At 35.0% G+C, this 12760-nt stretch overlaps 2 protein-coding genes across 4 annotated transcripts in view; one reads left to right on the top strand and one right to left on the bottom strand.

The window, feature by feature from the left end:
• Positions 1–8749, top strand: part of LOC134537713 (calcium-transporting ATPase type 2C member 1) — a 104625-nt gene extending 95876 nt beyond the window's left edge. For both annotated transcript variants that reach the window (XM_063378455.1, XM_063378465.1), the window contains exon 21: positions 516–8749. In XM_063378455.1, the coding sequence (XP_063234525.1) occupies positions 516–643 (128 nt within the window). In that variant the 3' untranslated portion in view covers positions 644–8749. The remainder of the gene's footprint in view (positions 1–515) is intronic.
• A 2059-nt stretch (positions 8750–10808) lies between these two features.
• LOC134537704 (survival of motor neuron-related-splicing factor 30-like) overlaps positions 10809–12760 on the bottom strand; it is a 44512-nt gene continuing 42560 nt past the window's right edge. For both annotated transcript variants that reach the window (XM_063378433.1, XM_063378442.1), the window contains one exon: positions 10809–11150. In XM_063378433.1, coding sequence (XP_063234503.1) covers positions 11010–11150 — 141 coding nt within the window. In that variant the 3' untranslated portion in view covers positions 10809–11009. The remainder of the gene's footprint in view (positions 11151–12760) is intronic.

Below are 12760 nucleotides of genomic sequence, written 5' to 3'. Positions count from 1 at the left end.
CATAAAATTATCATATATTTTCTGTAGTATACTATGATTAATTTTATGTGAAAAAATAACCACAATAATTAAACTGGTGTAAATTTTTTTATTTATTTTAGTTATTTAAATCGGCTAACCTCAATCAGCTACGGTATCATAATAATGTATATTCAGTTGGGAGCTCAAGTACTCGTACAACTGAATAAAAACAGTAACTTTCAGGAATATATTTTATATTTTGGTGTTTTTAAGCATGTTCAGTGGATCATAATTCAAACAGACCTTAAGCTCACTTAATAACTTGTATAAAGTAATATTAGGTAGGCTGATAACAGTAAAAATATTACAAGTTATTTTTTAAGCTACAAAGATGAAACAAATTATTCTGCCACCAAAATGAAATAAAATGTATCAAATTTGATTTGAGTTTAACATTAATTTACACAAATATGTTCTATTGTGGCATTCCCTACTATAATAATGATTAACATTGGTGAAAAGATTATTCTAATAATCCAAATTGATATTTGCAGATATTGTGTTCCTGGTCGGCCTGACATCAACAGTATTCATAGTCTTGGAGCTGAAGAAATGCGCAGAGCGTGAAGTTGAGAAGCGCCAGAAGACGATGACATGGAAGAAGGAGCTCGACTTCGTATGACAGTTAAGGAAAACCAGGAGCAAGACCCGACTAGATTAAGTTCGTTACTTATTTCTTCTCGAACCCCTTTTGGCCGCCACAAACTTAAAAAAGGGGAGGGAATTATATTTTTTATTATTTATTTATTTAAGAAAAAATGAGGAGGTCTCTTCTGGTTGCCCAGTCAAAATGTGTGCTGCAACAGCATTCCTAAAACTTTTTTACAATTTCCACTCTCATATGTTAAGAAGAAAATAATTAGATACTATTATCTTTTAACATTGTTGCTTAAATAATAACACTGCTTTTAGAATTTCTATCTTGCCTAATGGGTACGATCTATCACGTTCCCACTTGAAAATTTTGGACACCTCTATTTAGCTTGTCTTATAGCTTTAGATGTCATGTTAATAAGTATTTAATCCGTATGGCATGTTCATATAAATATGTCCTTTTTGAGTTGTATCATTTGATTTAAAAAAAAAAATTATTAGATTTAAGGAGAGCTGTGCATTCAGCTTTTTCTAGCGTGTTTAAAGTGAGGATCTGTGATATAATGAACCTGGCAAAGTTAAAAAATGGATATCTAAGTATTTATTTATATATATATATATTGTGTATGGTTAAAGAAGAACCATTTAATTTATTTTCTTGGCTGTTACATTATTGCTTCAATGTTACCTAGATTGACATGATTTAGAGCAGCCAAGTTCTGTATGTTACTATGTCAGAAGTTTTTGTAATGTTGCATATTTGATGTTTTTAAAGTTTCATGCCCTATTAAGTGCAACTACATGAATTTACTTTGTCATTTAAATTTGGTGAGCCTTGTAGTTTGAGATGCTGGTTGTGTTTTTTGAAGCCCCAGTGACATAGGTTCGTCAGGAATATCAAAGTTGTTTTAAACTTAAGCATTTAATTTTAAAAACAGTTTTCATTTTTGTCCTCCTATTTAATATCTCATAATATAGAATTATTTATGTAGTCACCAAGTTAATTTTAATTTTTCTGAATTTTTTCCCCTTTAGCATCAATAATATGGCTGCTTATTATATTTTGTACTTAAGTGAAGAGTAGACTAATTTTGTTCCCATAGTTGTGATTTTATGTGTGTAGGTAAACTCTTTAAAGACTTGTTTCCACTAAATATTTCTTTCAAGCTAAAGTAACCAGTTTCTTGAAAAAGCAGCTAGTAGTGATTGTGACATTTAAATTATTATTATAGTAATATATTTCAACCTACTGAGAAAAAATTATGGACGAACCACTATAAATGTTAATCAAATAATAATAATAAAAAAAAGTTGCTTAATTTTTTTAAAATTATTTGATTTTACTTGAAAATTAAATTACTATTTGCTGTGCAAGTAACTTGTCTCCTGGAGGAACACCGTTTTATGGTAAATATGCACCATAACTGCTATATAAATATAAGTTATTTAATTTTTTAGAATTTGGTTTTACTACTTCTTTATGTGAAAGAACAATTATGAGCTGGTAAAATATACCTTTTTGTTTTGTGAAATATCTGAATTTTGATAGTTACTTGTAGTATTTGGAAAATTCCAAATCTCGAATGTATTGTACCTAAAGAATTGTGAAATAACTGTAGAAAAGGCTCTATTTAGATAAAGTATTTTAGACTTTTCAATTTGAAGTAGAACCCTGTTAATCTTTTGAAGAACTCATTGTTTTATATATTAATAAAAATGCTGAACAGTGTTAGATTTACTTAATACATTTGGAAGTCAGAAAGAATTTCCACTGGAAACATAACGGGGTTCTTTTTAGTGTTGCACTACAGGTTCCATGTAAGGCCTAGGGGACCCTAGTCAAAGATACAAAATAAAATAATTAAAGTGCTTCTGTGTATTTACGTAAGTGGTGTTTTAGTCTGAAGTCTGATGGTTTAACAGTGGATTACAAACAATAAATCATTGAGTGTTATTGTAGCGGCACTTCCGTCTTAGGAATTTATCATCTGTATCTGAAGTGTAATGCCTGTTATCTTCGCACTCATAGCTGCACCATTTGTACTTAGTAACAATAAAATAAACATTTTAATCATGAAAGTAATGTGCAACATAATGCACAGTAGTTTCATAAATACACACAACATAGCTGGAGGTTACTGACTAGTGTTGCAATGCATTTTATTTTACACAAGTACTACTTAAAACCGTATGTCAAAATTGTATCTTTTTTTTATCTGAAAGAATAATATTGGATGCTGGTATGAGTTTAACACTAATTACAGTTACAATAAGAGTTTAAGTATACAGTAATATCCTGAACTTACGCGCTAGGCGGGACTGAGCGATAACCGTGTATGTCAAATTCACATTGAAGTCAGGGTACAATTTTTCATATAAATACATACATACAAATTATGTTTGATTGGGATCAGAAACTAAAAAAAAACAATAATTTATAAATAAAGTTTAATAAAATCTTAGAAAGTACAACAAATTATATTATGAATTGCAGAAATGTACACCAACGTTAATTTGATGTAGATGGCTTCATAAAATCTAATAGTCATCTGGCCGATCGAAGACATTATCTTCTCGTGCAAAGTTTCCTTGTAGTACGTTAACAATATTTTTCATTGCTTGTTTTGTAGCAGAAATGCACTCTTCATTGGGGTCTGTGATTTCCAAAATTAGTAAACCTTTTTCAATTAAACTGAAACAGAGAGCTCATTATTGTGTCTCAGCTTGATGCAGATGCACAGATGATCTCCTCACATATTAAGCTTTGAATGTATTGACTCCATAGTTCATTGGGTTAAGCAAGCTGGTTTTATTTGGTGGCAAAAATACAACTTTCACGCATTGGTCGAAATTAGTTAAAGTAGCTGGAGGATGACCTGGTGCATTATCGATTAATAGCATCATTTAAAATGTGATTTGTTTAGATTGGCAAAAATGTTTTACTTGGGTATGAAGTAATTACCAAACCAGTCCTCAAAAAAGGAAAGTTGTTATCCAAGCTTTATTATTCAACTTCCAAACTGGGCAAGCTAGCTTTAGATTTATTTTTGAATGCTCTTGGCTTTTCTGAGTGATAAACTAAGGGCAGTTTAACCTGAAATCACCAGCTGCATTCGCACCAACCATCACTGTTATTTAATCTTTAGCGACCTTAAAACCTGGAAAGGTTTTCTCTTCACGTGTGATAAAAGTTCTAGGCATCATCTTCCAGAACAGGCCAGTCTCATCACATTTAATATGGTTTGGCTGGTATAGCCACATTATTTTATCATAGTTTTGAGTTTCTCTGGATAGACACACGCAGCCTCTTCACTTTCTGCAATGCTGTGCCAATTACAGCGACTTTTGAATCTGCTGAACCAACCATTACTAGCTTTAAACATGTCATCTTTTAGCCACCTCCCCTGCTTATTTTAATCTCTCGAAAATCAGCTTAGCTTGAAACGTACCATGTTCTATCACCAGGACAATTTTTCACATTTACTTGATAATTATAGCATTGTTTCCATGACTGGGTAGCGTAAGTTGAGGTATTACTGTAGTTTTAAAAAAGCTCTTAAATATTTTTGACGTGAAACATCTTTAAAATCACACCAAAACATACGGGTATCAGAACAGAAATTTTTAACCGTAAGAAAAGTTCTATATAGTCTTGTCTTAATAAGTCCCTGTTAGTTTTAGAGACATAAGTGCGGTATCATTATTTAACATGCATAGACAGCTCACTGATACAACCTTTAGTTTGTGTCATGGGCAGGCGGGCTGGTGGGCAAGGGGAACCGGCACTCTCACTTCTTTCTATTCAGTGTAACTCAAGACTCAGGCGTGATAGCGCAGTGATTCGTGTGTGTGTATAGAGTTTATTTAGATCACTCATTCTATTTAAGCCAATAATAGTGTATTTTGGACGATATTTATATGAGTAAACGTAAAGTAAGCCTATAAAAGAGTATTAAAACAATGTCAGCCTCGGCCTGTGCAAGAGCCAGCCGAAAATATAAATCACGCCTATCATTGGAAAGAGGAGGCTATGGGCCACGCACAGGTATCCCAATGTCCGGTGCCGAGCAAGCGAAACTTGTTTCGGGAGCATCGCAAATCTGCCACGGCATACTGTGTGAATGACACTGACTCCGCGAGCACCTCTACCGCTTTTGTACCTGTTCCAATGAACACATCGAGTGAAGATAGCACCCACTCATGTTTTAGTACGCAGTCAATGTCTCGTTTTTATTTCAATCCCTTACACTGAGAGACTCGCTGATATAGACGTTGCACATCAAACCAATTGCAGTGTGTACCAACAGCCCGACCCAATTTAAAAAATACTGTTAAGGGTGTTTTTAATGAGATGATGATGATGAATAGAAAAGAAATAGGACTAAACAGTCTTTTGTTCTCTGTCTAGGACTTAAATTCATAAAATTTTCTAGATCTTGCCAGAATAACTATTTAAAAGGCCCCCACCACACACTGGTTTCACAACTCTTGAGTTGAGCTGGTTCGAGAGCAACCATATGCTAACAAAATCACACACTTCAATGGCAGATTAAACTCTCAAGCAAAACTAGAGGAATCCGACAGTATAACTTCTGTAACAAAGTACTAATTTAAAAACACAAAGACTTTTTCAATCTGAATTAAATTTGCATTTTAAGGTTTGTACATTGTTTGTAGCATTGTAAATTGGGGGGGAGGGGGGGGGGGGGGAAGAGAAAAATCTTATGCCCTTACAGTATTCATAGGATTGCTGAAAATGCAGTACAGTACCTCATTTACCTAGAATTGGACAATTTTCACAGAAAAATTCTGTGAAATAAATGGCTTTTGTAAACTGATTTTCATTATAGTTTAGCTTAAACAATGGATATTTCTTTCATAATTTTTCTGGTAATTTCTATTAATTTCTGCTAATTCTATTAAGAGAACTCACTATTACAGCACTGGTCTTGAGCATGATTATTTTCTTAACTTATGTAGCGATGAAATCTGATGTGCATAATTTTTGCATTGCTTTGTTAATGCAGTTAGAAAGAAAAACACATTTTTACATCATTGATGCACTTGCTAATTCAAATATTGTTACCAGCTGCACAGATGGATTCATTGTAGGTTTGCCTTAGTATAATCAGTCTTGTTGAAAATGTTTTCTTGTATGTACTTGTGAATGTGTTTCAGAGAGGGAAACAATGTCAAAAATGCAGTTGTGGATGAAATTACATTGAACTGTCATGAGCAGAGCTAATTGAATGTCTCGTACCAAACACAAACAAATTAAGCATAGATACTAAAAAGCTACTGTAGATTTGGTATCATATCAATGTTTTAATCTTTTATAGTCTTTCCATTATAATTTTTAGTTCCAGGACTGTGTTATATCACTCAATTTTCAGTGGTCTTTATTTTCTTAAGCCAATCGATAGTAAATTTCTATGTGTTTTTATTTGGTTAACAATGTGGCAAATGTTTTTTTATTCTCATGTTTTATTTAATTTCTGGCAATCTCAGACTTAAACCGAGGCATTTTGTATGAGGTATACAGACTAATTGCAAAGATAGAGAATGGTTGAACAACAAACTGCTGAGATGGCTTCTTGACTACTACTACTGTATATATTAGTAGGCCATTATTCAACATGTTAAAAAACTGTAGTTGCATTAAGCACACAGTTTGAGAGAGGAGAGTCACTTTAAAACTTCACTATTAAGCTATGCTAGTTGATTAACAAACATAGTGTGTTGGTGGATTTCAGCACAATGACAATGTTTTCTCAAAGCAGTATTTGTATGTATCATTGTGGGTGTAGTTTTGTTGCAGGGACGGATCTACATGGCTTTCCTTCACCCTGGGCAAAATTTGTGATTCCCTCTTCCCCCACAAAAAAAGTATTAACATACCAGGGATGATTTTTGTTTTCCACCAATGTACATATTATGTAAAATTTTAAGTTAAATTCGACCAAACACAAAGTACTTACCAGTGTTACAGTGAATGTTTTTTTGTCACAACCTCTACGCAAGAATGCATGTGCAAACTCAATAGAAACATGAGTAATAAAGATCACAATTGAAAACATGATATTAATAATTAGCAAAATTGAAATATTATTTATTGTGTGGTTCTATTTGCCTTTAATTATAAACTTTCTGCGGTGTAGTAGAAATCTGCTAGCCATCCTTTGCCCCCTCCAACAGCTCCGGGGCAGGATGCCCTCCCTAGATCTGTCTCTGTTTTGTTATAGGAAACTTTTTTTTTTGTAACCACCAGTTTGTAGAAACACCATTCATTAGACCAGCCAAACACACGTAAAATTACTTCTGTAAAAAAAAAAAGTTGTACCAATTAGAAATCTTGAAATTTAAGCAAAAGTAAGAGATGTACATACATCTCATTCTAGTCTCTTATGTGCTAAGAGTGCTTATGAGAATCTGTTGGGCCTAAAAATTTCACTGCCAGCTTTCAGCTATTATACTCAATTAATTTTATGACTTACAAATAATATAAGTTAAAAAAATTTTATACGTAACTAAGGTTTGATGGAAACTGTCAAGATGTTCAAATTAGTCCATACATTATATAATATTAAAACATAAACAACTTTTTCAAAGTTTTGTTTATGTACTATATCACTGTAAAATCTTAAACTTAAGTTCATTATTTCAAATAATTATGTTTTTTTATACTTAATATATGGCTGGAAGCTTGACAGAGAGGCATAGTGTGTGTGTTAAATGTTTCCCCCCACTTCTCTCTCAAGCACACCCATGTGTGTGGAACTGTAAAGAACCATTCTTACATGTCACTGTGTGTACTTGACTATAAACTTACCAGGAAAATAAAAAGGGTTCAACAGTGCAGCGTTGCCTCTTCACCAAAGTAACATGAGCCCATAAGCTATATTTAAAAAGAGTCTGCAAGGATGGACAGGGTTTACCCTTGCACACTGTCTCTACAATACAAATACGTATCTTAAATAGTTTACAGCCTTGTAAATGTTCAGCCCTATGTATTCCATACATTGTGCATCATGTACTGTGGCAAAACAATCAAAAATTGTGCTACAATTGTGTAGAAATTGTATGTTGACAGTCCGGGAACAATAAGGTGGGAATTATTGGACACCTATTTATAGCTGAAAGGGATAGAGAATTTTGGTTTCATTTTCCTTAAGATGAAGTCAGAAAAAGTCTTCAATTAACGCTACTTTCCGAAACTTTGTGCACCCTTATAAATCAGCAAATTAGCTGAGGCCCAGGCAAGTTAGGTAGTGCTGATGTGCAGCTGCTGAAGGGCATTGTAATGAGGGGCTGTTTTCAAGGGCTATATTACTAGCAGTATGGATAGAACCTTCGACTTTTGGTTTTTTACATGAATAGAATGTAATTGGGAACATTGTATTGGTGCAGTACAAGATGTGATGATAAGCACATAAAAGTTTGATGTATAAAAGCTTACCATACTAAGTTAGTTACCATGTAGACTTGGTTCATAGCTGTTCCCACAGAGGCAGCGTTGTGCTAGAGCCTTATTGGAGGAAGCTAATGCTTGCTCTTTGCACAAGCTCATTGTGTGCACTGTTTTGTTTTTGTATTCTATCTGCATTTTTGTGTGCTTTGCATAGAAATGCAGGATTGAAGGACCTGTCACATTTTGACAGTTCAGGTCTCACAGGAATGTTTAACACAAAATTTGAATTATTCTGCAACTGATTTTTTTCCCTTCTGTTCATGTTAATGTTACAGGGCATTTAGTGTCTAATAGCAAAAAAAATTAACATATTTTTAATTAGTATCGATTAATGGCAGCAAATGGTAATAAACTTTGTTACAAACTACCATATTACCAGAGTGAGAACCAAATGGTAATGAACTTTGTTACAAACTACCATATTACCAGAGTGAGAACTTTGTGATTTGTTAAGCACAAGATAATGATATAGAATTAGTTTATATGTATAAAAATATTGCAGTGATTTAGTAAGTTAAATTCATTTTGTATTAAGTTTTTTATATCACAGTGAATCATTTTGTTTTCCAGATTATTTTTGTGACTTTTTTACAGTGTCGTTGTATGAGTTAGGAATTGCATGTATGTATTTGAACTGAATAAGAATGAACACAAGCTTCCTCCAGATGTGTCGAGTTTTATTGCATGATTTTTTTCAAAAAGACTTAAGTAGGGAGAACAAACTAAATGTGGTCAACTTTTCAGTAATAAAAACAAGAAAATACATTTTTAGCAAACAATAAGGCCATGAAGGTTGTAATTGTGAGGGGGGGGGGGGGGGAAGGCTGAAGCTAGTCATTTCATTCTATAAGCCCAGATATGAGTAAAGGGAAAGGAAATTATTACAGCGTATTGACATGCTAATTTTTTGCTAAAACTTTATTAACACTACAAGCAGGCATAGAATCCAGATCCTTTGTGCAGCAGTAACATAAGTACTTAACATTATATACAACTTGTTATATAAGTACAGTGGTACCTCATACAAAGTTTCTCACTTTAAATTAGTATTTTTTAAATTTATTTTCCTGTTATGGCTAATACCAGATGTGCCATAACAGTCAATTAACTTTAGACATGTTTGTGGACAAACTCAATCCACCTCTATCCTCTTGTGCAAGTTATGTCATATTGTTAGTTTAGAAATTAGAGGCTTCGTAAATTGAATAAGGGGGGAGAGAGTTTGGCCACCTCACATTAATTAAATATGGGACCCATACACAGGGGCGTGCCCCTTCTGCGGATAAATACGGTATTTATCATTGTAAAATTATGGTGGCCAAAGTTTTAATAAATTAAATAGGCTGGTTGCACCCACCAACAATCAAGGGAAGCCTTTTTTTTTTTTTACAGACGAGAGAGCCAAATTCCAGATTGTGCACCTGCATGTTTTTTTTTGGTTCATTGTAACTCATAACTAATGGTCAATTACCGTATATACTCGTGTATAGCGCGCCCTTTTTTCCCCTCAAGTAAAGGAAAAAAAATAAGGATGCGGGCTATACACGGAAAAAAAAAGTGAGGGGGTGTGGCGGGGAGGAGTGGAAGTTGTTAATTGACGGGTGACGTTTCTGCCAGCCCCCACACATACACACAAGCAACAAGGCCTCTCTTTCACACACACACAACCTGGTCTCTCGCACACACACACACACACACACACGCTCACAGCACACACACACGCTCACAGCACACGCACACACACACACACACACACACGCTCACAGCACACACACACACACACACGCAAGCTCACACGTATCTTGTTTATTTTTAAACCTCCCCCTCTACAGAAAGCCAGCGCAGCTAGTAAAATAAAAAAGAGAGAGAGAATGTTGTCACCATTCCCCCTCCCACTTCCTTCGCTTCCTCGTCGCAGCTGTTACCGGTGAGTCATCTAGTCCTCCGCGTCCCCTGCCTGCCTGCCTGCCTGCCTGCCTGCCTGCCTGCCTGCCTGCCTGCCTGCCTGCCTGCCTGCCTGCCTGCCTGCCTGCCTCCCTCCCTCCCTCCCATACCAGTTGTGACGATACAGCGCTTCATTATGTTCCGTCTATACAGTAAGAGTTTAAGTATTTTCCTGACGCATCACCACACATCAATTTAAATTATCATTTGTTTCATAAGTAATTACTTAACAGGTACCACAAAATGTTAGTAAAATTTATTTACGGGAAAAAATTATTTTTTTTCTTTGGAATTTGTTGCAAAAATCGTGGTGCGCGCTATACACGAGTAAATACGGTAGGTTAGGTTAGCTACATTATAAATACTTTAAAACATTGTGGATGGTTGATTTGGTTAGGATACCTACATTAAAGATACTGTGAAATCATGTGAACGGTTTCCTAGCCCTGGATAGCTACATATTAAAAAGTTATTTGCTAAGCAACCATAAAATGATTTTACAGTATTTTGAATGTAGCTATACTAACCTAATATAACCAACCATCCACAATGTTTTAAAGTATTTATAATGTAGCTAACCTATCCTAATCGACCGCAAAATTTAATGCCACACCGGTTTATACAATGAGATAGAATGGAAAAAAAAAAGTGAGCATGAACTTTGGGGAACTCCGGGTGTGGTTCTCTCGTCTGTGAAATGAAGGCTTCCCAACAATCAAGGCTTTCTTTTCCACAGTTTTCTCATTCGAGTTTACACCACAGCAACTTGTCTTTCATGTGCTGTGATTATAAAGTTTACAAGCAAGTCATTACATGCATAAATATACCAAAACATTTTTTATCACCACATTTGGAATAACTCTTAACTGAGATGCAACAATTTTTTTTGTAACAATCTTTGGCAAAACATTTCTAATACTCGGTGGTGAATATTATGTCAATTTAACAACTCAAAGCAAAGCAGTCACCATAAACACTGGAGTCACATCCTCTTGAGAGGCTTGTCGCAAGTGTGGTATTCCGTCATTGGGCGGCCGCTATGGCCGCACGTGCCGATACCCACACGGCCAGACTCTGTCTCCGGAGACGCGAAGATGCTCTTGGTAGTCATCTTTTTAACTGCCTGTAACACACATCATTTGTTCGTTACACACTCAAATCTCACGTCAACAACGAAGGGGGTAAAGCTTGAAGCCATATATTTTATTCTCGGAACATAATAAACTTAACTTCAGAATAGTGATAATGCAAGCAAATCAGAAAAAGTCTTAAATCCAGCGATTTGGGGACCACAGCCATAACAAGTTCTGTTGTGAATGGCAAAGAAAATTTATTATACTGTACAGCAATATTTAAAACAAGTTATAAGGTAAGTTCTATATCAAGAATATAATCATAAGTTATTTCAAAAGTCATTAATTTCAAGTATACGTGATTAGGATTTCTTCTTCAAAAAAAAAAAATCACAGATTATAAACAACAGAGTTATGGCTGGTGGTCCAGGTCAATAACTGCCCAAGAAGTCCAAAACAGTGGCTTGATGGTGCTGAACTACACAAGTACCTAACCCACCCTAACAGTCCAAACCAGTGGTTGATAGTGCACGACTAAACTACACCTATCCCTCACTTAGCACGTCTTCAGATTGTGCGGATTCATTTAGCATGATGTGAAATTACTGCCCCAGTCTTGAATAGCACATCTGTAAATTTCAGTTAGCACAAAATCTCGGCAGGAAAAATATATATGTGTGTGTGTGTGTGATATTTATTTATTTATTTATTTATTTCTTTATTTGAGCACAATACCACAAAGTCTGTTTCAACTTCTGTAAACAACAGATGTGCTGTGGGATACAGTTAGCCAAACAAGGGGGGAAGAGATTGTAATACCCCAAGTGTCTTAAAGAATAATTAAGTAATTAGATAAAAGATTTGGAAACTCTGAATACTGGGGCCCTCAATTGATAGCGATAAAAGTCAACAACAGAGGCGACACTAGGAGTAAACAAAGAAAATTTAGAGACTCCCTACGAACACTTGGGAGAAAAAGGATCGTTATTATATAGTAAATAAATAAAAATAACTGTTACGTCTATAGACTTCCTTATTTTATTAATCATTGTTCTTTCTTTTTTATAGATTAAATTTTCCTTAGTAACATCTGTTTTTCATTGATAAGTGATCTTATTAAAATTCCTCACAATTACTCTTATTATATTAATTGAACTTATTTACTATCGGGCCGGCCCTGAATGCTTAACAAAAATTACAATATTTAATAAACAGGAATTAAATCAACATTGGTAACTTTAAAGGTTGTACATATAGTCCTTGCAAAACATAATATAAATTTCTTCTCCTCGAACTGCTTTTACTGTCCACTGTCTTAACTGGGTTACACTATTTTTTTTTTGAGTTCGTGAATAGAATAATAGAATTATGCGGGTATCACCCGGGGCTGTAGGTAGACGGTGATCGAGGTAGTTGGCCTAAAGGTGGTGGGTTCTGCTCAGGAACCGACTCCAGAGGTTCTGGCAGAGGATTTTGGCTGCCCCAAACTTGGAACCCTGTCTGAAACAGAGGTCCAAATTCCAAAGAATTAGACCTGTTTCCAGATAGTATACTTAAATGGCGCAAAAGGCCAATATAGGGAAATAAAGGGGGGGGGGGGGGGGGGGGGATGACGTCAAGATTTACCAAAACAGGGTGTTGGTCCTGGCGCTCAGGAGAG

The sequence above is a fragment of the Bacillus rossius genome, chromosome 1, assembly GCF_032445375.1.
Source record: "Bacillus rossius redtenbacheri isolate Brsri chromosome 1, Brsri_v3, whole genome shotgun sequence".
Lineage (NCBI taxonomy): Eukaryota > Metazoa > Arthropoda > Insecta > Phasmatodea > Bacillidae > Bacillus > Bacillus rossius.
This window is presented reverse-complemented; position numbering and strand designations above follow the sequence as displayed.